The sequence below is a fragment of the Theropithecus gelada genome, chromosome 2 (assembly GCF_003255815.1).
Source record: "Theropithecus gelada isolate Dixy chromosome 2, Tgel_1.0, whole genome shotgun sequence".
NCBI lineage: Eukaryota > Metazoa > Chordata > Mammalia > Primates > Cercopithecidae > Theropithecus > Theropithecus gelada.
In genome coordinates, this window is record NC_037669.1 from 42,450,650 (window position 1) to 42,477,934 (window position 27,285).

The window sequence follows — 27,285 nt, forward strand, 5'->3', positions numbered from 1 at the left end:
GGGGGATTGCTTGAGCCCAGGAGTTCAAAACCAGCCTGGGCAACATGGCAAAACCTCATCTCTGCAAAAAATACAAAACATTAGCCAGGCATGGTGGTGCACATCTGTAGTCCTAGCTATTTGGGAGGCTAAGGTGGGAGGATCAGTTGAGTCCAGGGAGTTGAGGCTGCAGTGAGCCAAGATCACGCCACTGTAGTCCAGCTTGGGCAACAGAATGAGACCCTGTCCAAAAAGAAAAAGAAAAGAGAAAGAAAGAAAGAGAGAGAGAGAGAGAGAAAGAAAAGGAAAGAAAGAAAGAATGAATGAAAGAAAGAAAGAAAGAAAGAAAGAAAGAAAGAAAAAAAGAAAGGAGAAAGAAAGAGAAAAAAAAGTAGAAAGAGTCCCAAAGATACCTGAAAAGAAAGAAAATGGATGAATACAACCCAAGTGAAACTTTATAACTCTACTCTGTCACCCATTGCTCAGTTTTATCACTCACACGACCAAAATGCCTTTTTGTTTTTTCATTTCTAAACAAAACTTCAGTGTCTGAGGTTTTCTACTGTGAATTTTCATGTTTTCATTCAGGAGGCTTTGGCTGGACATAAGAGATGAAGCATACTGTATGTGTTTGTTGTTAATCACCCCCAGAATGTACCTAACAGCCAGAGATGCCAAGGAACGTTGTTGCCCTGACCCCGCTCACCTACAAATGCTCTACACTGCCCTCAGCACATTGGATGTAGGAGATTAGAATTATGGAGTTTCAAAAGAGGAGGGATAACTGATAGTGGTCACAAAAAAGGCATGTGACTTCCTGCAGAGCCAGAGTCAGCACCCCTGCTGACATACTTGCCTGGACAGTGTTAGATTACTCCCAGGGTAAAGTAAATCAGCACTGCTATTTGCTGAGAAAATTCCTAGGTTGAGCTGCAATCCTTTAAGAAGTCTCTGAAGGAAGAGGAAATCTTTTGAGAACTATTGTCATCAACTCTTTGATATTGGATGATCAATGCTCCAAAGAATTGGATTAATATTTTTACACAACATTGTTGTGGTCAGTAACTATTTCTATTTCCAGGCATTTTTAGATGAATTCACTAAATGGTCAAGAATAAATCCCGACAAAGCCAGGATTCCCACGGCTGGAGATACCCAAGGTCTGGTAAAGCCATTCTGCTAAGGAAATATTTCCTTTTGCTGAGCAACTCTTCAGTGGTAGTTGAAGTCCAATAGAAGGAGGCAAAGCTAATTCACATGAAGAACAAATCTGTGATAGAGGAGGTGTTACAGCATGTCCCATTGTCTGGGCACACAAAGAAGCAATTGCATATTAACATGAACCAAATCAATGGTAAAGAAACCAGTTTCTAAGAAATGGTAATAAAAAATAACCAAACTGTGCCTGGCACACTATACTTTACTGATTGCTGTCTTATATGGTATATTATCTAACATGTACAATGGCCCCATGGCAGGTGGTTCTGTTGCCACTGTATAAATGTCAAAATGTAGATCTAAAGGGTTTAAGGGATGAGCTGAAGTGGCATATCTAAGTTGTAAGCCTCAGAGTGTGGAGTGGAGAGTAATATGTCAACAGATTAAACGTAACTTCCTCTGAGCAGTCTTTTTTTTTTTTGAGATGGAGTCTTGCTCTGTCACCCAGGATGGAGTGCAGTGGCGTGATCTCTGCTCACTACAACCTCTGCCTCCTCAGTTCAAGCCATCCTCTTGCTTCAGTCTCCCGAGTAGCTGGGATGACAGGTGCGCACCACCACACCCAGCTAATTTTTCTGTATTTTTAGTAGACACACGGTTTCAGCACATTGGCCAGGCTGGTCAGTCTCGAACTCCTGACCTCAAGTGATCCTCCCACCTCAGCCTCCCAAAGTACTGGGATTTCAGAGTAACCTTTATATTGCTACACCTGTGGTAATAAAAGACCCTCCTAGCAGTGTTGTCTGCAAGAAAGGACAGTGCCCTTTTCACACTGCCTTTTTTTCTCACTCCTCTCTCTTGACACCACAGCAGCTCTTGCCAGTAGACAGACTGGCACAATCGGATATTTCTGCCTCATCCTATGTAACTCAGAAAATGTAGATATGCTAACTGTCACAAAGCATTGTTTTCTAATTTCCTTTAAAAAGAAAACCTAGCTGTTTAAGAGGCCAGGAGATACAGTAAAATTTGGGTTTATGTTGGGGGAAAAGAAAGAGGGCCGGGCTGGGAAGAGAATAGGGCCCCAAGATGAGTGCTCTTCCTCCAGAAGCTGAGCCAGCCCATTCTTTACCTATTTCCTTTCTTTTCAGGTGTGGTCGGGACTGTCTCTAAGCCTTATTTCACAGCATATGAAATGAAAATTGGTGCAATTACTTTTCAGGTTGCTACTGGAAATATAATCACTGAACAGGTAGATGTTATTGTAAACTCAACAACAAGGACATTTAATCTGAAATCAGGTACTTTATTTAAGCAATACATTGTAATTATTAGTATGACTAATTTCTGGAAGGGAAATTGTGGCTAATATTTGCCCTGAGTAGACAGAGAGTGTTGTAGAAAATATGTAGTCCCTGAACTCAGGAAGATGTGGGTTGAATCCCAGCTACGTCACTTACCAATGTATAGCTGTGGACAAGTCACTTAACCTCTCTGAGTGTCAGTTTCTTTGCCTGTCAAACGCCTATTTCCCAGGAGAGGATGAGATGGGGTGTCAACTGATATAAAGGTGGAGTGTAACTGACGCATGGTACTTAGTGTCAGCTCTGGACTGTTGAATTTCCACATGTATAGTTTAGTACCTCTAAGTTCCTCTATTTTTATTTTCCTTTTTATGCAACCCAGTTGGCATTCACAACTCACCTCCCATAGTTCTTCTCTTCTCTACAGTACACTGACCCAGAAATGAAACGCAAACCTTTTTCTTTATTTTCCCTGAAATGTTTGACCACTCCCATCATAGTAACACATTCAGGCATGCCCTCCCCTCATATGTCTATTAATTTATAACTTATACACATACACTCTTAACCTTTTTGGGTTTTTTGAGGTGGAGTCTCATTCTGTCGCCTAGGCTGGAATGAAGTGGTGTGATCTTGGCTCACTGCCACCTCTGCCTCCCGAGTTCAAGTGATTCTCATGCCTTAGCCTCCTGAGTAGCTGTGACTACAGGCATGCGCCACCACCTAATTTTTTTTGTTGTTGTTGTTAGAGATGGGGTTTCATTATGTTGGCCAGGCTGGTCTCGAACTCCTGACCTCAGGTGATCTGCCTGCCTTGGCCTCCCAAAGTGCTGTGATTACAGGCATGAGCCACCGTGCCTAGCCCTCTTAAATTTTTGTATATTATAAAACGTTGACTTTTAAGTTAAAAGGGTAAGATAAAACATAAATAGAAATAGAGTTTAAATATTTTCCAAGTTGAAAAATATTATGGAACTTACCATGCAGAAGTGAATCTGTAGAATATCCATTTAATTCATTGGTCATTCCATTTTTCAGTCATTTAAAATGTAGACATAAATAACATTTGGTTATTTGAAACACGCTAAATTGAACCTATGCATTTATCCCCGTCCCCTTTTGGATTCCATTAATACAACTGTAAAGGAATGAAAAGGATATAAACACACAAGAAAAAAGAACATTGGAAGGAAAACAACTATGAACAGAAGATAACAAATTTTTAGATGATGGGGAGCTGCTAGCCAAGAGTGGTAACTGCCATGGAGTAGAGAAAATTTAGTACCTGCAGGAGAGAAGAGTAGCTCCAGAGATACAGGAATTGGAGGCTGCTGGTATCTGGGAAGGCAGGGGGCAAGTACAGAGATAAAAACAAGGTTGAATGAAATTCAAGATCAGTAGCAATTAGACTACTTGATTGGATCCCCCATCCTATACAGCGGTAACTTTCCTTGCTCTTCCCTGGCCAGAGATGGGAGGTTTATTCTCTAGAGAAACAGAACCAGAGGGATTTTGGACTTAGGGCACCAGGCATAGGTGAGATGAGGAGCTAGACTGAAAACTGTTTAAGAGAACATCTGTGTACCAAACATTGAGTGCCCAGCCCCTCTTCCTGTGTGGATCCCAGAGCAGCAGACAGTAGGTGCTGCCTGCTTGCCTTACACTGAAGCCCGCTGGTCAACATGCCTTCTTGAGTAGAGCTTCTAAGCTCACTCTTAAATAGGAATGGACTGGCGAAAATCACTTGACATTTGAAAAAAGTCTTCACAGCAAAGACAGAGACCAGAACAAACAAGTTGAAAAAAGATTTTTTTAAAAAGACACATTTTATAACACACACACACATAATCAAGGATATATAGATATCTTCATAATGATAAAACAACCAACATTCATTCAATATTTTCTGCACGCCAGGTTCTGTGCTAAGCATTTTTCATCCATTACCTCTTTTAATGTACAAATAACCCTGTGAGAGAAGTGCCGTATTAGCCTCTGTGTAACAGATGAGGAACTTATTAGTCACATACAAGCTAGTAAATCCTGGAGTCAACTTCAACCCAATTTGTCAAAATGCAAAGTCCATGTTTTTAACCACTGAACCCAGCTGTCATTAGACTTGACCAAAGTGGTGAAGCTACAACCTTGACTGGAAGATTCACTGGACTGAAACCAGCTGTCTAAATAAATGGGGCAGGGAATCAAATAACTTAGTAAAGTGCTTGATTTTATTACAGTTTTGAGATCCATGCTTCTCATTAGTATCAGAACTTTTATTTTTATATTTTCATTCATTTTTACAAAATAATAAGGGTAGAATGCAAAAAATTTCAAATAACTGCAAAAAGAGTCCTGTATAAATAGAGAAGGTAAAGTTGCAGATGCCAGCCTTTCAGATCCTGGGCACTTCCATGGCACTGAGATCAGACTGTTCATCAGCCACTGGGTGGAGGTTGCTATAGAAACAGCAGTTGGTTGGGCATGGGGGTGGTCAATGGATTATGCATAAAAGGGTGAGTTGAGCAGAAGTCTAATGTACAAAAGCTATAACCACTTATTGAATTCTAACTGATGCCTTTTACCATTAACATGTCTTATTTAGGTGTGTCAAAAGCTATTTTAGAAGGTGCTGGACAAGCTGTGGAAAATGAATGTGCTGTACTAGGTATGGGCACATGTTACTTTTGACTACAAACTTGAAAATCAGAGGGCTGAGATTACAATGAGAGGATGTACAGGAGGACTGGGGGTGGAGTAAGTAGCGAGCAAAACTTTGAAAGAAGGTTAGTTCACTGGAAGAGCAGGCACAGGTGGTGGGACTTGGAGGCTATGGGGGAGAGGTTCTTTATCCCACCATCTCATCTGTCTCTTACTTCCTGAGTAGTAAAAAGAACCCAGGCCTGGGTCCTAATAATCCAGGCTCTGCCATTTACTGAGCGATCCTAGGCACGTCATCTAACTGCTAAGAGCTTTGCTTCTCTCATCAGTAGGAAAGTTCTACTAATAAGTAGTGTGGGAAAGCTGTGCCACAGGTGGTTTTGAGGATCAGAAGGAACAATTAATGTCAAAAGTTCTGTAAACTGTAAAGTGCTGTACAAACTTTCCCCAACCTTGTTCTACTTCTTCCAACACAACGGATGCATATAACCAACTTCTAATCCTTTTATGAATGAGTGTGGACTTTGAGTGGGGAACCTAAGGTAGTGATTATAAACTATTTGTCCTTTAAAATACCCCTTGCAGAGTAGGGTAGACAGTCAGCTGTGAATGTGCTTTCAGGAAGTCATAGTGCACCATGTTTGACAATGTATTCCCGCAACTGACCTGCTGCAGTGCCTGAAACTCCTATCTTAGTAGCTCTCCTCTGATTAAGAAATTTCTCTGGAGTGAATAAAGCTCTGGAGTGAGAGCAGAAGAAGATAATATTTGATCACTAACGTGAGGAGTTAGCAGGAGTTGGAGTACTGGGAGAGCTCGCTGTGCCTGGGAGGCAGGAGCAGAGGATGAAGGTGGGCTGCACAACCTGGAAAAGCCTAAGGAGGCTGCCTGGGAGGGAGGTGAGAAGGACACCCGAGGGGCCCTAGGGAGTGCCTGGGCATGGGTGCTCCTCAGGAGGACAGGATGGGATAGGCAGGGATCCACTCTTCTCCTCCTTCCTTTTGCCGGCCCCAGCCTTACTCAGAGCAGTCTGAACCAAAGAAGCAATGCCTTAAAATGGCCCTGGTCATTTCCATGTGCTCAAGAGCTCTAGAGTCCTGAGCGAAGGAGAAGTTTTCATCCTTTTACACCTCCGTGCCACAGAGTTCACTGCTTTTACCTCCTTCAAAAATTAACGTGGCTGAATGAGTCACGTTATTTTTTACTCTTCTGGGACAGCAGAGTGGGGGTTTAGAGCTCTGGAGACTGGCTGCTTGGGTTCAAGTCCCAGGCAATCTTTGGCTACTGACCTTACCTCTCTCTGTGGCTGTTTCATGTGTGAATGGGAAAACAGTACCTGCTTCACGGGCTTGTTTTGAGGATTGAGCAGATTAATGCAGATAAAGTGCTTTTGAACAGCACCCCAAATACTCAACAGTGTATTTGTTGAGCTCGAGAATTCTGATTGTAAAGAAAATGTGGCTGTCACAGTCCAGTGAATGAAACCAACAGGCTCGAGGGAGGCTGGGCTTCACAGCCTCCACTGATGTCAGCTATGTTCATTTCTCAAAAATCAAAGTGTTGCCTCCAGTAACTAATGGGCTGCATGTTTGTTTTTCTTCCCTTTTTTTCAGCTGCACAGCCACACGGAGATTTTATAATTACACAAGGTGGACGCTTAAAGTGCAAAATAATAATTCATGTTCTTGGGGAAAATGATGTCAGGAAAACAGTCACCAGTGTTCTAGAAGAGTGTGAACAGAGGAAGTACACATCAGTTTCCCTTCCAGCCATCGGAACAGGTTTGCAGCTTATCACTGTATAATAAAATTTGAATGATACAAATTCCTTTAGATTTAGTCTCACTCTTAAGCAGATCAATGCTGAGTCCATCTGAAGGTGGCAACAATGATGTAAATCAGAGAGGGGGCCATCTTTTAGATCCGGAGGGCGCCACCAGCTACTGGGCCCAAGCCTCTTTCCTCCATCTTTCTTCTTTCTTTCTTTATTTTTTCAAGACAGAGTCTCACTCTGTTGCCCAGGCTGGAGTGCAGTGGCATGATCTCAGCTCACTGCAACCTCCTCCTCCCAGGCTCATGCAATCCTCCCACTTCAGCCTCCCAAGTAGCTAGGACCACAGGTGTGCACCACCACGCCTGGCGAATATTTGTATTTTTTTATAGAGACAGGGTTTCCCCATGTTGCCCAGGCTGGTCTCAAACTCCTAGGCTCAAGCAATCCGCCTGCCTCAGCCTCCCTAAGTGCTGAGATTACAGGCATGGGCCGCTGAGCCCACCCCTTTCTTGTTTATGTTCCCTAAGTATCTTTCCAAGTTTGGTCCTTAACTTCATAGTTTTCTCACTCTTCATTTTTTCCCCTTGGGGGATTCATTTGCTCTCATATCTGGTAACATTTCTGCACTGACTCTCAAATCAGCATTTCTCATTCTCTCCAGGATCTCCTCTGGGGAAGTTTTCTGTTACTAGAAACTTCATTACATCAGAATCCAAACTCATGATCCTCCCTTGAAAACAGACACTCCTCTTGAGCTCTCAGGCTTTTTCATTTCCTTCTTCAGTGGTGCCATGATGCTCCCAGCTACCCTGGCCTGCCATCCTTGCTTGTTGTGTCCCTAGACCCCCAGAGTCAGCAAGTCCTGCTGAATCTTCTTCCAGAGAGTTATTGAGTTCCAGCCTTTCTTTTCGTTTCCAAACCCTTCAGACCTCCCCCATCTGGTTTACTTCAATGCCTCCCAGTCGGCTCCTCATTCATGCGTTCGTTGAATTGAAATGCCGTTACCCAGGCTCTGTGCAAGGCACTGGGGAGAAAATCATGAGTAAAATGCGGTCACTCCCCATGAGCAACAAGCTCAGGTTTGTCCTGCTCACAGTGTCTAGGAATGCTTTCCTCATCTCTATCGTATCATCCAGTCATTTGCTCTTCTTCGTTGACAGTGCTACTGGTCACTCACTTCCTGATTCATTCACATCCATGTCCCCTGTCACTCTCATGCAAGTGAGGGCTTCTTCCTTGGGAAGTATTAATAGTATGTAGCCACAGATTACCATTAATCTAAGAGAGTTTTTCAGCAATTAAATTTTTGATGTTAGAGCCACCACCATCATTTTAGCTCAACTCTGTAGACTTCCTTCTTCCCAGATTAAAACAGAATGCTCCTGCAGGTATCCCAGGCCCCTCTCGTATAACCCCCAGGGCACCCTCCAAAGTTTGCAGTACATTCTTCCTGGCTTCCCCACTGCCCTTATTAACACCTATAACCGTCACATATGAGGGGGTGGAGCAAGATGGCTGAATAGGAACAGCTCCAGTCTCCAATTCCCAGCGCAAAAGACACAGAAGACCGGTGATTTCTGCATTTTCAACTGAGCCTCTGCTGCTGATACCCAGGCAAACAGGGTCTGGAGTGGACCTCAAGCAATCTCCAACAGACCTACAGCTGAGGGTCCTCACTGTTAGAAGGAAAACTATCAAACAGGAAGGACACCTACACCAAAACCCCATCGGTACGTCACCATCATCAAAGACCAGAGGCAGATAAAAACCACAAAGATGGGGAAAAAGCAGGGCAGAAAAGCTGGAAATTCAAAAAATAAGAGCGCATCTCCCCTGGCAAAGGAGCGCAGCTCATCGCCAGCAACGGATCAAAGCTGGATGGAGAATGACTTTGACAAGATGAGAGAAGAAGGCTTCAGTCCATCAAACTTCTCAGAGCTAAAGGAGGAATTACGTACCTAGCGCAAAGAAACTAAAAATCTTGAAAAAAGAGTGGAAGAATTGATAGCTAGAGTAATTAATGCAGAGAAGGTCATAAACGAAATGAAAGAGATGAAAACCATGACACAAGAAATACGTGACAAATGCACAAGCTTCAGTAACCGACTCGATCAACTGGAAGAAAGAGTATCAGCGATTGAGGATCAAATGAATGAAATGAAGCGAGAAGAGAAATCTAAAGAAAAAAGAAGAAAAAGAAATGAACAAAGCCTGCAAGAAGTATGGGATTATGTAAAAAGACCAAATCTACGTCTGATTGGGGTGCCTGAAAGTGAGGGGGAAAATGGAACCAAGTTGGAAAACACTCTTCAGGATATCATCCAGGAGAACTTCCCCAACCTAGTAGGGCAGGCCAACATTCAAATCCAGGAAATACAGAGAATGCCACAAAGATAATCCTCGAGAAGAGCAACTCCAAGACACATAACTGCCAGATTCACCAAAGTTGAAATGAAGGAAAAAATCTTAAGGGCAGCCAGAGAGAAAGGTCAGGTTACCCACAAAGGGAAGCCCATCAGACTAACAGCAGATCTCTCGGCAGAAACTCTACAAGCCAGAAGAGAGTGGGGGCCAATATTCAACATTCTTAAAGAAAAGAATTTTAAACCCAGAATTTCATATCCAGCCAAACTAAGTTTCATAAGTGAAGGAGAAATAAAATCCTTTACAGATAAGCAAATGCTTAGAGATTTTGTCACCACCAGGCCTGCCTTACAAGAGACCCTGAAGGAAGCACTCAACATGGAAAGGAACAACCGGTACCAGCCATTGCAAAAACATGCCAAAATGTAAAGACCATCAAGGCTAGGAAGAAACTGCATCAACTAACGAGCAAAATAACCAGTTAATATCATAATGGCAGGATCAAGTTCACATATAACAATCTTAACCTTAAATGTAAATGAACTAAATGCTCCAATTAAAAGACACAGACTGGCAAACTGGATAAAGAGTCAAGACCCATCAGTCTGCTGTATTCAGGAGACCCATCTCACATGCAGAGACATACATAGGCTCAAAATAAAGGGATGGAGGAAGATCTACCAAGCAAATGGAGAACAAAACAAAGCAGGGGTTGCAATACTAGTCTCTGATAAAACAGACTTTAAACCATCAAAGATCAAAAGAGACAAAGAAGGCCATTACATAATGGTAAAGGGATCAATTCAACAGGAAGAGCTAACTATCCTAAATATATATGCACCCAGTACAGGAGCACCCAGACTCATAAAGCAAGTCCTTAGAGACTTACAAAGAGACTTAGACTCCCATACAATAATAATGGGGGACTTCAACGCTCCACTGTCAACATTAGACAGATCAACGAGACAGAAAGTTAACAAGGAGATCCAGGAATTGAACTCATCTCTGCAGCAAGCAGACCTAATAGACATCTATAGAACTCTCCACCCCAAATCAACAGAATATACATTCTTCTCAGCACCACATCGCACTTATTCCAAAATTGACCACATAATTGGAAGTAAAGCACTCCTCAGCAAATGTACAAGAACAGAAATTATAACAAACTGTCTCTCAGACCACAGTGCAATCAAACTAGAACTCAGGACTAAGAAACTCAATCAAAACCACTCAACTACATGGAAACTGAACAACCTGCTCCTGAATGACTACTGGGTACATAACAAAATGAAGGCAGAAATAAAGATGTTCTTTGAAACCAATGAGAACAAAGATACAACATACCAGAATCTCTGGGACACATTTAAAGCAGTGTGTAGAGGGAAATTTATAGCACTAAATGCCCACAAGAGAAAGCTGGAAAGATCTAAAATTGACACTCTAACATCACAATTAAAAGAACTAGAGAAGCAAGAGCAAACATTCAAAAGCTAGCAGAAGGCAAGAAATAACTAAGATCAGAGCAGAACTGAAGGAGATAGAGACACAAAAAACCCTCCAAAAAATCAATGAATCCAGGAGTTGGTTTTTTGAAAAGATCAACACAATTGACAGACCGCTAGCAAGACTAATAAAGAAGAAAAGAGAGAAGAATCAAATAGATGCAATAAAAAATGATAAAGGGGATATCACCACTGACCCCACAGAAATACAAACTACCATCAGAGAATACTATAAACACCTCTACGCAAATAAACTAGAAAATCTAGAAGAAATGGATAATTTCCTGGACGCTTACACTCTTCCAAGACTAAACCAGGAAGAAGTTGATTCCCTGAAAAGACCAATAGTAGGCTCTGAAATTGAGGCAATAGTTAATAGCCTACCAACCAAAAAAAGTCCAGGACCAGATGGATTCACAGCTGAATTCTACCAGAGGTACAAGGAGGAGCTGGTACCATTCCTTCTGAAACTATTCCAATCAATAGAAAAAGAGGGAATCCTCCCTCAATAAAATACTGGCAAACCGGATTCAGCAGCACATCAAAAAGCTTATCCACTATGATCAAGTGGGCTTCATCCCTGGGATGCAAGGCTGGTTCAACATTTGCAAATCAATAAACGTAATCCAGCATATAAACAGAACCAAAGACAAGAACCACATGATTATCTCAATAGATGCAGAAAAGGCTTTTGACAAAATTCAACAGCCCTTCATGCTAAAAACGCTCAATAAATTCGGTATTGATGGAACGTATCTCAAAATAATAAGAGCTATTTATGACAAACCCACAGCCAATATCATACTGAATGGGCAAAAACTGGAAAAATTCCCTTTGAAAACTGGCACAAGACAGGGATGCCCTCTCTCACCACTCCTATTCAACATAGTGTTGGAAGTTCTGGCTAGGGAAATCAGGCAAGAGAAAGAAATCAAGGGTATTCAGTTAGGAAAAGAAGAAGTCAAATTGTCCCTCTTTGCAGATGACATGATTGTCTATTTAGAAAACCCCATTGTCTCAGCCCAAAATCTCCTTAAGCTGATAAGCAACTTCAGCAAAGTCTCAGGATACAAAATTAATGTGCAAAAATCACAAGCATTCTTATACACCAGTAACAGACAAACACAGAGCCAAATCATGAATGAACTTCCATTCACAATTGCTTCAAAGAGAATAAAATACCTAGGAATCCAACTTACAAGGGATGTAAAGGACCTCTTCAAGGAGAACTACAAACCACTGCTCAGTGAAATAAAAGAGGACACAAACAAATGGAAGAACATACCATGCCCATGGATAGGAAGAATCAATATCATGAAAATGGCCATACTGCCCAAGGTAATTTATAGATTCAATGCCATCCCCATCAAGCTACCAATGAGTTTCTTCACAGAATTGGAAAAAACTGCTTTAAAGTTCATATGGAACCAAAAAAGAGCCCGCATCGCCAAGACAATCCTAAGTCAAAAGAACAAAGCTGGAGGCATCACGCTACCTGACTTCAAACTATACTACAAGGCTACAGTAACCAAAACAGCATGGTACTGGTACCAAAACAGAGATATAGACCAATGGAACAGAACAGAGTCCTCAGAAATAATACCACACATCTACAGCCATCTGATCTTTGACAAACCTGAGAGAAACAAGAAATGGGGAAACGATTCCCTATTTAATAAATGGTGCTGGGAAAATTGGCTAGCCATAAGTAGAAAGCTGAAACTGGATCCTTTCCTTACTCCTTATATGAAAATTAATTCAAGATGGATTAGAGACTTAAATGTTAGACCTAATACCATAAAAACCCTAGAGGAAAACCTACGTAGTACCATTCAGGACATAGGCATGGGCAAAGACTTCATGTCTAAAACACCAAAAGCAACGGCAGCAAAAGCCAAAATTGACAAATAGGATCTAATTAAACTAAAGAGCTTCTGCACAGCAAAAGAAACTACCATCAGAGTGAACAGGCAACCTACAGAATGGGAGAAAATTTTTGCAATCTACTCATCTGACAAAGGGCTAATATCCAGAACCTACAGAGAACTCAAACAAATTTACAAGAAAAAAACAACCCCATCAAAAAGTGGGCAAAGGATATGAACAGACATTTCTCAAAGGAAGACATTCATACAGCCAACAGACACATGAAAAAATGCTCATCATCGCTGGCCATCAGAGAAATGCAAATCAAAACCACAATGAGATACCATCTCACACCAGTCAGAATGGCAATCATTAAAAAGTCAGGAAACAACAGGTGCTGGAGAGGATGTGGAGAAATAGGAACACTTTTACACTGTTGGTGGGATTGTAAACTAGTTCAACCATTATGGAAAACAGTATGGCGATTCCTCAAGGATCTAGAACTAGATGTACCATATGACCCAACCATCCCATTACTGGGTATATACCCAAAGGATTACAAATCATGCTGCTATAAAGACACATGCACACGTATGTTTATTGTGGCACTATTCACAATAGCAAAGACTTGGAATCAACTCATATGTCCATCAGTGGCAGACTGGATTAAGAAAATGTGGCACATATACACCATGGAATACTATGCGGCCATAAAAAAGGATGAGTTTGTGTCCTTTGTAGAGACATGGATGCAGCTGGAAGCCATCATTCTTAGCAAACTATCACAAGAACAGAAAACCAAACACCGCATGTTCTCACTCATAGGTGGGAACTGAACAATAAGATCACTTGGACTTGGGAAGGGGAACATCACACACCGGGGCCTATCATGGGGACGGGGGAGTGGGGAGGGGTTGCACTGGGAGTTATACCTGATGTAAATGACGAGTTGATGGGTGCTGACAAGTTGATGGGTGCAGTACACCAACATGGCACAAGTATACATATGTAACAAACCTGCACGTTATGCACATGTACCCTAGAACTTAAAGTATAATAATAATAAAAAAAACACCTATAACCTTTAGTTATAACCTTTTGTTATCAGTGGTAATGAGGGCAATAGGGAAGCCAGGGGGAACGTGCTGCAAGCATTTTGTTACCACTTTTTGTTCCTTTTGTTCATTCATTTCTCCCCATCTGGAGCCTCTCCCACACCATCTGGCTAATTACAGCTCTCACAAACCCAAATTGTTTTGTTGCCATCACCCAGGGCAAGCACTCTGCTACTTGGCACTGGGCAAACAGAATAGAGTAAGCTCTGGCCCCTCCAGGAGTTCGTGATTTTGGAACAGATGCAAGACATAGTAACCGAGAATGATACCCAATGCAGAGATCACATGGTGTGATCGGCCACACAATGGGAAGGTTTGCAACTGGGCAGGTGGAATGAACCTGTCAAGGGACTGCATACAGAAAAAGAAGAGGGCTGAAACCAGAACAGTGGAAAATGCCCACAGGTAGATTGTGGTGGGGAAAGGGCAGAAAAATCAGCAAAAGAACCAACCAGTAATTCTAAGTGTTGGAGGAGGGTAAGTGCAAAACCCCAGAGGAGGAAGTGGGAGGCCATGAAATGCTTGTGCCAGGCCTCTTCGACTGTGAATACATTGTGAGATCCTCAAAAGGGAAGGACCAGATCTTTATGTCTTCTCTGCCCTGTGTTGAGTGAAGAATCATTGCCCTTTAAATTTTGTTGAATGGCGGAATGAATAACAGGTGATTTTGATGATGCCTCCAGACGTGCTCATGGATTTTCTCTTCCCCATTGATTTCAACGAACATTTTTGAAATGTTTCTCAGGCCTGGTGCAGGGGCTCACGCCTGTAATCCTAGCACTTTGGGAGGCTGAGGAGGGTGGATCACTTGATTGCTTGAGGTCAGGAGTTCGAGACCAGCCTGGCCAACATGGTGAAACCCTGTCTCTACTAAAAATAGAAAAATTAGCCAGGCGTGGTGGCAGGCAACTGTAGTCCCAGCTACTCAGGAGGCTGAGGCAGGAGAATTGCTTGAACTAGGAAGCAGAGGTTGCAGTGAGCTGAAATTGCACCACTGCACTCCAGCATGGGTAACAAAGTGAGACTCCATCTCGAAAACAAAAAGACGGACAGAAAAAAGAAATGTTTGCCAGGCGCAATCTATTTTGAGTACCACTAAACTCCCATGAAGTAGCTGGAATAGCTACATTAATTTTAGTAGTAATATTAATAATTGCTAAGATTTATTGAGTCCTTACTACATGTTCTAGGTGTTTTATATGTCAAAGCTCATGTATTCATTACAGTAACCATATATAGGGTGATCAATTCTTTTGAGTTTTCCCAGGACTTTCCTGGTTTTTACACTGAAAGTCCCATGTTGCAGGCAGCCTCTCTGCTCTGGGGAAACTGGGAGGGTTGGTCTTGGTACCTATGACATGGAAACTATTAGCAAAGACAAGTTTATTGTGAAGATAATGAAGCTTAAGTTATTGGACTTCACTTGCACAGGATTTTTAACAGACCCTGAGAGAAGCCCTAATAATGTCTTCACCTGGTTATATGACTTAGTAAAATTTAAAAAGTAGGATATTTTAACCATCATGAATTAAGACCACTGTTTCTCCCCACTTTGACGTCTCATACTTCCCCTTGCACTGGGTGATGTTGGGGTGGCTATAAACATTTACACGATATAGCTAAGGAAAGTTGCCTTAGGAATACAATTTTCAGCATTTTAAAAGATATACTTTGTTGTGATTTCTTTTCTGATTCTAAATATTCACTGTTATACATAATTACATACTTATTCTTTTTCTGAGGTATATAAATTTCAAAACCTGGATCCATCCTAAACTCTGTGTCCCCATTTTGTAGATGAGGAACTTGAGGTAGGTTCAACATAGCAACAGAGCTAGGTTCAAAGCCATGCCGCCTGGTCCCAAATCCTGCACAATTTTTACCATTATATTTTTTTTGTTTTGTTTTTTGTTTGCTTGCTTGTTCGCTTTTTACTATTACATGTTTGTTTTTTTTTTTTTTTTTTACCATTATTTTTTTACCTACTGTATTCTTAGCTACCATATTCTTATCTCTGTTACCTATTACCTTCTATTATTACCCCCAATTTCTAGCTGAGCAAACTGAAGTATACAGATGCTATAGGTTGAGTGTGTCTCTCCAAAATTCATATGTTGAAGTCCTAACCCTGGTATCTCAGATTTAGAGGTAGGATTTTTGTTTGTTTGTTTTTTGTTTTTTATTTGTTTGTTTGTTGTTTTTTGAGACAGAGTCTCGCTCTGCCACCCAGGCTGGAGTTCAGGGGCACTATCTTGGCTCACTGCAACCTCCACCTCCCCAGTTCAAGTGATTCTCCTACCTCAGCCTCCTGAGTATCTGGGATTACAGGTGCCCACCACCATGCCCAGCTAATTTTTGTATTTTTAGTAGCGACAGAATTTCACCATATTGGCAAGTCCGGTCTTGAATTCCTGACCTGAATTGATCTACTGGCCTTGGCCTCCCAAAGTGCTGGATTACAGGCGTGAGCACCTAGTCTGGAGATAGGGTCTTTAAAGAGCTAATTAAGTTAAAATGAGGCCATTAAGGTGGACCCTAAACCAATATGACTAATGTCCTTATAAGAAGAGGACATTAGGATACTGCCAGGTGTGGAAGGAAGAACATGTGAAGACACAGAGAGAAGACAGCCATCTACAGGTCAACCTTGCTGATACCTTGGCCTCAGTCTTCTAGGCTCCAGGATTATGAGAACATCAGTTTCTGTTGCTTAAGCCACTAGTCCATGGCTTTTTATACCGCAGCCCTAGCTAACTTCAAGAGGGATCAAATGACTTACTGAAGATCAGACAGCTAGTAAGTAGTGGAGCCAGGACATAAACTCAGCTCTTCTGCATCTAGATCACATGTTCTTATTTCTGCACTGCCAATGCCCATAAGCAAAAGATCACCAGGAACACACACTATGCGGAGCTCTGCAGCATCTCAGTAGGAGAGTGTTAGAAAAAGTAATGGATTTGGGCTTGTTTTAGGTGATTTTGTGGCAGTCTCAAGTAAGTGGGGCTTTTCTCTGGATCAGAGACTTTGAGGAAACAGACATAATTCTATGATTGTCTTATCTAGAAGGAAAGAGGATACACTCTGGCTAAATGTATGATTGGTAATGCAGCAGCTGTCACTCTTTTTTTATTTTTATTTTTTGAGACAGAGTCTTGTTCTGTCGCCCAGGCTGGAATGCAGTGGCACGATCTTGGCTCACTGCAAGCTCCGCCTCCCGGGTTCACACCATTCTCCTGCCTCAGCCTCCCGAGTAGTTGGGACTACAGGCGCCCACCACCACACCTGGCTAATTTTTTGTATTTTTAGTAGAGACGGGGTTTCACCGTGTTAGCCAGGATGGTTTCAATCTCCTGACCTTGTGATCCGCCCACCTCAGCCTCCCAAAGTGCTGGGATTACAGACGTGAGCCACCACGGCTGGCCTAGCAGCTGTCACTCTTATTAGTCAAGATGGGGGATGTTTGGCCATCTCTGTGATTTGGACAGGGTTCATGTTTTTGTCTATGATAAGACATAATTATGGAGTAGTCTTGTTTTTGTGTTAATTCATCATGGTCAGAGTGGTTACATGGATGATATACTATGAAATTGTTTGTATTCAGCTAAAGAACATCAACTAGCTGTGAGTGTCAGATCAGTTCCTGGCTGTCAGGGGTTTTCCTGTTTCTCAGCACTGAGAACTGCATGTGCCAAATTTCATCATATTACCAACATCAGCTGAAATTTCTTCTTTGTCATTAAATTTTTTTCAGGAAATGCTGGAAAAAATCCAATCACCGTTGCTGATAACATAATCGATGCTATTGTAGACTTCTCATTGCAGCGTTCCACCCCATCATTAAAAACCGTTAAAGTTGTCATCTTTCAACCTGAGCTGCTAAATGTATTCTACGACAGCATGAAAAGAGACCTCTCCGCATCACCGAACTTTCAATCCACATTCTCCATGACTACATGTAAGATGTTTACTTTTTAAAAATCACCTAGCTGGCTCTGATAATCACTTAGAAAATGTTTAGGTGTGAATGTACACTGACTTTATAGTTTTCTATTTGTTTTAGGACTTTTCAGATAAGTTTTTATGATCCATGGGAAAAGTACAAAAATTAGAGAATGCAACCTCCTGTCAACTGATTATTTTCCTGAGAGGCAAAATCATGCCTGGGAAATAGGAATGGCAAATAAACAGGAAGAGAATGGAAGTGAGGAAGCAGAAAGAGGGAGGAGGCTTTGCAAATTCTAGCCAATGGTCTAGCCAATATTCATTGATTGGTTGGTATTGACCCTCATTGCCTCTTGGAGCTGGGAACTAGCTGATTAATATTGGTCTGCTAATCATCCACCTATAGACATGTTAGCCTGGAATAAAATCAGATGTAAGAAGGGAGTGGCTAGGGTCAGCTGGTTGTACTACATCACAAGCAGCCAGACAGTTCCCAGATACCCAGTTGCTACTCTGTAAGGTGTGTTTATACTTTAAGTATTTGTACCAACCTCTTCCTCTGATTTCGTTTTCCCCTATTTTGTGGCATTTGTACTGCTATTAAAATAACTAGGATTGCAACCTCCTCTTGAAATCACTATTTTCACCCATTTGGAGCACTCACCCTTAAAGCGCTGTAGGTTTTGCTAGTGATAAGGCACATGTGCCATCAGCAGCCTCCCTAAACTGAGAATTATTATCTGCTGCTGTCAGGAGGAATGTCAGTTCTCTCTACATTTATTTCCTGACAAGTATTCTCCTCAGCATGCTACAACACACAATAAAAACATGAAAATAATAGTTGGATCTGTAAAGGTTCTTGCAGTAGCAAATAACAGAAAATCCAACTTACACTGGCTTAAGCAAAAAGCAGAATTCAATAACTCATGTTATTATAAAACCCACACATTCCTGGCTTCAGGTACAGTTTGGTCCAGGTGCTCATATAATAATATCATCTAGACCCTGAATTTCTTCATCTCTCATTCTCTTCTCAGCTGTGTTGTCTTTTTCCTCGGGCTTCATATGGTGAAAGATGGCTGCTAGCAGCTTTAGGTCCACATCCTTCCACAGTCAGTTTCAAGAGGAAAGAGTATATCCAGTGGAGATATACACTTATCCAGGAACATGATGCCAGGGAACAGAGGTCTTTTAAGCGCTGAGAGTCTTTCTGATTGGACCATTTTAGGTTATTGTTGCAGGCAGGGAACCAGAATTATACTGATTGGCCAAACCAGAGTCACATACTCCACACTTCAGCTAGACGGGGTCACCATTCGAAGCAATGGGGAATAGCTGTTCCCCAGAGGAAATTCAGAAAGCTTTTACCAGAAGATGAGAAAAGGATACTGGGCATTTAAAAATAGTATGTACCTACTACAGTATCTAGGGATATATAAACTAACACTTTTTCCCTTTGGTCCTTGTAGATGAAAATTTTTATTTAAATTTAAGAACAGTAAATAAGTCATTATCAGTAAAGTAAAAGATAAAGTTTAACTGGTTCATCACTCTTTGCTTTCATCAAGATTTTAAACAGACTTACAAATTTAAAAAACAAAACAGTGAAGTTGAAGAGAGAAGCAAACAAAAAACTGACTAAAATGAGCAGACAACTGACCCTCTGAGACAGCAGGGTTGTCAATGCAGTGAAAGACTGATTTCAACCTGAACTATCTGGCACCCGAGGCAAAAACAAACCACAATAAAACTGCATTACGTCATCTTTGTTGTTAGAGAAAAGGAATAATACAGATGAAATATCAGATAAAAGGAAGTTGTTGGCTCAGATAAACTGGAATTTTAGTAAGGATTTAACATATAGCCCTTTTTCAAAAAGAACTTAAAGAGGATAGCTTTGAGATTCATTTGTGCAGATGATACACAATTACTTTTCAAATGTATGTTAAAGCTATTTATTGAGTCCAGAGGTTATTTATTGAGCACCAACTGTATATCAGATATTAGAAATATAGATTTGGGAAGTCACGTGAGTAGGTGGGATTGAAGCCCTTAAGTGTGATTGGCTTATCCATGAGAATAAACAGTGAGGAGAGGAAGACTAGGGGCAGAGCCAGGGATCTGGTTTGTTTGTTCGTTTGTTTTTGAGACTGAATCTCACTATGTTGCCCAGGCTGGAGTGCAGTGGTATAATCTTGGCTCACTGCAACCTCTGCCTCCCAGGTTCAAGCAATTCTCTTGCCTCAGCCTCCTGAGTAGCTAGGATTACAGGCATTTTAGTAGAGATGGGGTTTCGCCATGTTGGCCAGGCTGGTCTCGAACTACCGATCTCAAGTGATCCACCTGTCGGCCTCCCAATGTGCTGACATTACAGGCATGAGCCAACGTGCTCGGTTGGGATCTTGGTTTTTAATCCCATCCCCACAGCTGAGGGCATTTATCCTGAACCACCAGGAATTTGAAAGTAGAGCTTATCTTTTAAAACAGTGGTCCCCAAACTTTTTGGCCCCAGGAACCAGTTTCATGTAAGACAAGTTTTCCACGGACTGGATTATGAAGGGGGATGGTTTCAGGATGATCCAAGTGCGTTACATTTATTGTCCACTTTATTTTTATTATTATTATATTGTAATGTATGATGAAATAATTATAAAACTTACTACAATGTAGAATCAGTGGGAGCCCTGAGCTTGTTTTCCTACAACTGGACAGTCCCATCTGGGGGTGATGGGAGACAGTGACAGATCATCAGGCATTAGATTCTCACTAGGAGCGCACAATCTAGATCCCTTGCATGTACAGTTCACAACAGGGCTTGAGCTCCTATGAGAATCTAATGCTGCTGCTGATCTGACAGAAGACGGCGGTAATGTGAATGACAGGGAGCAGCTATAAACACAGATGAAACTTTGCTCTCTTGCCTGCGGCTCACCTCCTGCGTGCAGCCTGCTTCCTAACAGATTACAGACCAGTGCTAATCTGTGGCCTGGGATTTGGGGACCCCTGTTTTAAAAAACACTAATCTTTTCAAAGAGCTGTATGGGAAGAGGGCTCAGGAGAATCCTAGCACATGGAAACACTTTTAAAAGGGTAGTTATCATGATATTTCTGTGAAGCCCTGGGCTGCAAGTCAACAGTGCTCCTTACTTTGGTAATGACCTTCCATGTGATGCTGGGTGAGTGTTCCTGGGACTCTGTTTTCTCTCCTCTAAATTGTCTAGCCAAAGTCATCTTTTGTACATAGAAGACAGAGTAGGTTGGTGTGGCTTAAGGGTATGATTTAAATGTTTTTCCTCCAAGAAAATACCTTTGGCTTTATGCTTTATTCCCTGTTAATATACAAATACCAGCTGGGCACTGTGGCTCATGCCTGTAATCCCAACACTTCAGAAGGCCAAGGCAGGAGGATTGCTTCAGCCCAGGAGTGGGACCAGCCTGGGCAACATGGCAGAACCTCATCTCTACAAAAAAAAAAAAAATAGCGAGGCATGTGCCTGTAGTCCCACCTACTAGAGAGGCTGAGGCAGGAGGATTGCCTGAGCCTAGGAGGTCAAGGCTGCAGTGATCCATGATTGTGCCACTGCACTCAAGACTGGATAACAGAGTGAGACTCTATCTCAAAATAATAATAATAATTAATAATAATATGCAAATACCTCTGGGATGTAAAAAAAATCAAGCTTAATTGGTTTTTAAGAATAATAACCCTATGTTTACAAAGGACTTGGCATTCCCTAAAGCACTTTCAGACTCCTTACTATATTTTAACTTTGCAACAATCCTGTGAGGTGGTAGATAGAGCTCATGGGATCTATCTTACAATTCCCATTACACAGATGAGAAAATAAAAACTCACCCAGAAGTGGTGTTGTATGTGTTCAATGTCATACGGCTGGTCACAGGCTGAGGCTGATCTGGTCTTCTGATTCCAAGTCCTGATAGCTTCCTGCTCTCCAACCTCAGGGCATGAAAGGAATAGAGAGCCCCCAAAAAACCTTCACCTCCTTACTTCCCAGGTTTGCCTGCTATATTCGGGGGAAAGGAAGCAGCAGATCCAAAAGGACTGTAAGGCCTTGGGTTAGAAATGATTAGGCAGAAAGATCCTGAAGGAGATGGACAGTGGGGGAAAGGAAGGAATGTAGCTTTCAGAAACCACACACCTTATTGGTGGGAAACTGCCAGAACGACTTTAAAAATAGAGTTTGAAAAGAGCTTACTGATTAGGGTTAGATGCCTCCCTGTGTCACGAGAACTTACCCCAGATGGACTTGCTCAACAGGAAGACAGTGCCCTGGATCCCTCTCTCAGGCTGTGTATATCTTTCACTAAAAAGGAGTAAATTGTGGCTTTGTTTTGTAAGGAAGAAATCCTTTGGTTTTTACCTATGGTGGTGTGTCTCTAATGCAGGGTGTCCATGTTCACACTAGTCCTGCTATCTTAGCAAGTTGATGTCTAGCCTTGGTGTTTTAGAAGTTCCAGGAAGCCATTGAAAAGCAAAGGAAACCCAGGCATGATCACCTTATGGGAAAGCATTCCCTTAGCACATCTGCTATTTTCTTTACATGCTGCTTTCTCTGCTTGGTGTATAAGATGGGGTACAGAACAATGTACTTTAAATATCTTTAGCAGGGTAATCATTTTCAAAACAATAGAAGAGAACTACATTAAATAATACTGATAAAAGCAAAGGCACCTAGAAATTAACATTCATGTTTACATATTAGTTTCTTACAAAATTAATTCCATAGAACTCTGGGAAAATTACAATTTCAAGCCACAGTGGATCTAAGTTTATCTAAATATTTTAGCTAGAGCATTAATGAATATATTGTGTGTCATATTGATGTCAGACCGTTCACTTCATCTGGGTTTACTCAACTGAGGATAATAGAAGAAGCAACTGTGAAATGTGTAGCTTCTAGTTTAAAGACCAGGTTTGGATGACGAGAGACAAGAGCATAGGAGGTGCCCTGATTTTCAGAGGTCTTTGGAAATGAATGTTGTGTTTTGACTAAATGCTGGCTTTCCAGATAATCTTCCTGAACACTGGACTGACACGAATCATCAGCTGTTTTGCATGGTCCAGCTAGACCCAGGACAACCAGAATATAATACCATAAAGGACAAGTTCACCCAAACTTGTTCTTCCTACACAATAGAGAAGGTAATACGGTGTTAAAATTTACTGTTTAAAAATGTTGATGAATTAACATAAAACCTATCTCTTTTTAAATAACACCTTTCCTTCCTTTGTACCTTATTATGTTTATTTTAACTGGAATTAGACTTACTCAAGCTCCATAGACTTCAAATCTCATGGTTTACTCATTAGCAGTAATGAAGGAGATTCCAAGTCACATGTGTATGTTAGGATGCTTTCAGTTGCAAGTCACAAACCAACTCACTCAAACTGATTAAACAAGGAGAACTGTGTCGAAAATTAATGGAAAGTCCTGAAGTAGAATGGGCTTTGGAGAAGTCTGATTCAGCGGCTTGATGGTGTCCTGGATCCAGTTGCTCCAGCTTTGCTGTCCTCAGTGTCAGCTTTGTGTTAAGGCTGGACTCTCTTTGTGATTGTTGGATGGCTGCTGGCAGCAATTAGAGGATCTTTGCATTCTCATTCACAACCCATAGAAGACAACTCTGTCCTGTCCTGCAGTTACTGGACAAGAATCCCAACCACTGCAACTATCTCCATGTCTAGGGAATACCCTGTTCTGGTTGGCTTGGGCCTGAGCTATCAAATGCCATCAATGTGTGATCCATATTGATATCCTGATCAGTTTAACTCAATTAGACTCTATCCTAGAACTATAAGTAGGGCCAATCCCACTCAAACCAGAAGTTGCTGATGAGGTAGAATGTATGTTTAGAAGATTACCACAATTCCCGCTATGCTGCATGAAAACATTAGTCAGTAAACTATAGGAGGTCATTATCATACCATGTGTATCAGAACAGGGTGTGGCATCCTAGTAATTTAAAATCTTGTTGGCTTTCCATAGAACTGTGTACTTACCTCTTGGAGCACTTACAAAGTGGTACTTTATAACTATGCACTTACATTACAGCACTTATGAGGTACTTTGATAACCTTTCACATGCCTGGCTCCCTTACTAGACAGTGAGCTGCTTAAGGTAGGAGTTGCATCTTGTTCATTTCTTCATTCTTAGTACGTAGGAAGCTGTCTAGCACATAGTAGGACACAATATGTATTGAGTAAACTTGATTGAATGAATGAGCTTAATTCCTGAGAAAGGGGAACCAGGAGATAGAGACATCCTGCAGAAAGGACAGAATTTAAAGGAGGAGATGCCTCGTCGTGTTAAAAGCTGTTGAAAGTACAGTCCTAGACCTCTGAATCCATGGGTTCTGCATCCATGATTTCAACCAACCTCGGATGGAAAGTGTGGTGAGGCCTATGATGGTTGAGTGTACTGAATGTGTACAGACTTTTTCTTTTTTCTTTTTTCAGACTTCTTCTTCTTGTCATTATTCCCTAAACAATATAACGAATATTTACATAGCATTTGTTAATACATTATATGAAGCAATATAAGAAATCTAGAGATGATTGAAAGTATATGGAAGGATTGTGTAGATTATATATTAATACAAATACAGTACTATGTCATTTTATATCAGGGACTTGAGCATCCTCAGATTTTGGTATCTGCAGTGGTCCTGGAACCAGTCCTTCATGGAGATTGAGGGATGACTGTACAAGATGTGCAAGAAACTCATTTCAATTGTGTTTACCCAGTATCTGCGACTTTCTTGGCTCATACTTCTTTTGAAAACCCCCAACTTTGGATTAATTCCATAACCTACCTTCTCTCCTGCTGCTCCTAGATGAAATCCTTACTAATTCATGATCCCCAGCCTCAGCTGGACCCTCCAGGCTGCCTGGAATCCTTCATTGCTTCCTCCAGTCACCCCCTCACACATTCCCCATTGCAAACCTTCATTTCTTTCCTGGAGGCCTCCGCTACTTTCAGCAGAACATCTTTCCTACCTACTTTTATGGCTTGGATTCTCCTCAACAGCTGCCCAGGTACCCACTCCATTCTTCTTGAACCTCTCTTCTTCCTCTGTTTCCAAAACATCATCCTTTCAGATTTCCTCCTCCTTCCCCAGACACAGGTTATCTGGAGCCCTTTCTTATAACGTCATAGCTCCATGTGTGTTCTCCTGACCATCCCTTATCACTCTATGGGGTAGTGGTTAGTTTTCTTGCCTTGCCCCTGCCCCCGTGCCATTAGACTGACTGTTTCATGAAGGCATAGACCCAACACAAGCTTGATTCATAGAGATGTTCAGTAGGTGATGGCTGAATGGATGTTAACTCTGTTTCCTAGGAGGAAAGAAAGCCAGTAGAGAGTGATATTTTGAAAAGAAGTGAAAGAAGAACAGAGTTTTAAGGAGGGGATGGTTCATGGTTTGAAATGCTATTCAGAGGTCTAGAAAAAAATAGTCATAAGATTAGGCAATTATGAGGTGATTTATGACCATAATTGGAGCGATAACAGAAAGAACTGTTATGAGGAGAAGCCACATGGAATGAGTTGGAAGATGAGAAGGAGTTAAGGACATGGCTATTGAATAACTACACATTTTTGAGTAGGTGTTTGAATGTCAGTGAATCTCCAGGAATTCCAGGAAATATATATTGGTAATCATTTTGATATAAACTATAAATTATGTTATTTAAAATATATACTAACAAGCACTATTACAAAGCATAGATACTAATAGACACTTTTAGCCCATCTTTCTCTAAAGGCAGAAAGCTGCCTACTCTCTGAATGTGCTGTCTACTTGTATTCTCTTCTCCTTTTCCTTCACCAACTCGTCTTCCTCTTCCTTCTTTTTCATATTGCTTGTTTTAAATCCACAACAAGTACAATACACTGAGCCCCAAGGTCATTTCTGAAATATTTTGTCTTTTGTCACCTGCAGATTGAGAGGATACAGAATGCATTTCTCTGGCAGAGCTATCAGGTAAAGAAAAGGCAAATGGATATCAAGAATGACGATACGAATAATGAGAGACTCCTCTTCCATGGGACAGATGCAGACTCAGTGCCATATGTCAATCAGTATGGCTTTAATCGAAGTTATGCTGGGAAGAATGGTAAGGAAGCGAGTAATCTGGCTGATCAGAACGAGGCAAACGATAGTTTCAGACTTTTCATACCCAAGCAGTGTGGAACCATGGTTGGCAGCCGTATTATCACTGTCAGAATAGAGCTCGCTGTGTTTCACTGTAAAGGAGACTGGCAACCTTCTGATGGAAGATTGAGCAAATTTTAGAAATGAAGAAAAGTAACTTTAATGTGCAGTTTTTTTTTTTTTTTTTTTTTTTGCGGGGGTGAGGCTTTTTTTTTTTCTTTTTAGACAGTCTCATTCTGTCACCCAAACTGGAGTGCAGTGGCAAGATCATGGCTCACTGCAGCCTTGATCTCTTGGGCTCAAATGATGCCCCCACCTCAGTCCCCTGAGTAGCTGGGATTACAGGCATACACCACTATGCCTGGCTAATAATTTTGTTTTATTTTTATAGAGAAGGGGTCTCATAATGTTAGCCAGGCTGGTCTCGAACTCCTGGCCTTAAGCAATCCTCCTGCCTCAGCCTCCTAAAGTGGTGGGATTACAGGCATGAGCCAACACACTTGGCTAGAACTGCATTTAGAAAACAATTTTGTCAGATTGGGCATGGTTCTACATATTGGGTAATTTTATATTCTTAGGAAGGTTTTTGTCTTTCTCTTTCCAGCTGTATTCTATGGAAAAGGAACCTATTTTGCTGTAGATGCCAGTTATTCTACCAACGACACCTACTCCAAGCCGGACAGCAATGGGAGAAAGCACATGTACGTTGTGCGAGTACTTACTGGAGTCTTCACACAGGGACATGCAGGATTAGTTACCCCTCCACCCAAGAATCCTCACAATCCCACAGATCTCTTTGACTCGGTGACAGACAATACACAATCTCCAAAGCTATTTGTGATATTCTTTGATAATCAGGCTTACCCAGAATATCTCATAAGTTTCACGCATTAAAAATATTTTTATCATCAAAGAGATTATTTAAGTCATCTGTGAGAACAACATGCAATCTTTGTCTTTGCTTTTGGCCTGTTTAAGCAGAGAAAAGTTTCCCTTTCAGGTGCCAAAATGCTGAAAATCACCTTTTTAAAATGCTCTATTGCTGCAATTTGTAGCATACCTTTTTTTCTCAGCAAATTGATGGGTGGAAGCTAAGAAATGTATGGTAAATGTCACAGTTAGAGCTACAGCTATTCACAGACACCAAATCTGTAGGAGAATAAAAAGCACATTATTCTTTTTCTATCAGAAAAAAAACAAGATACATCACCTTAAAGCCCATATGACACTGTTCTACTTGGAACATATTAAGACATCGAATGGTGGCGGGTTAAACTGTACTACTTAAGTGGAAAGACTACTGTTATGCATCTGTAACAGCTGGGGATTTTGCCTTATTAAGAAAAACCTGTCGATAGTTCAGCTGAAATGACTGGATCACAGAATATTAACTCTGTTATGGAACAAATCATAACAGATTTTACCTGTTTACATTTCAGGTAAAAATGTGT

At 41.3% G+C, this 27,285-nt stretch overlaps 1 protein-coding gene across 2 annotated transcripts; it reads left to right on the forward strand.

The window, feature by feature from the left end:
* The first annotated feature begins 695 nt into the window (after positions 1-695).
* Positions 696-27,285, forward strand: PARP15 (poly(ADP-ribose) polymerase family member 15). Of its 2 annotated transcripts, XM_025376568.1 has the most exons (8): positions 696-1,139; positions 2,289-2,438; positions 5,044-5,106; positions 6,713-6,880; positions 17,471-17,674; positions 22,692-22,825; positions 25,622-25,796; positions 26,439-27,285. In XM_025376568.1, the coding sequence occupies exons 1-8, from the start codon at positions 992-994 to the stop codon at positions 26,726-26,728; spliced, it is 1,332 nt and encodes a 443-aa protein (XP_025232353.1). In that variant the 5' UTR covers positions 696-991; the 3' UTR covers positions 26,729-27,285. The 2 variants fall into 2 exon arrangements, with proteins under 2 accessions (XP_025232353.1, XP_025232354.1); XM_025376569.1 differs by lacking the exon at positions 17,471-17,674 and having other exon boundaries at positions 26,439-27,277.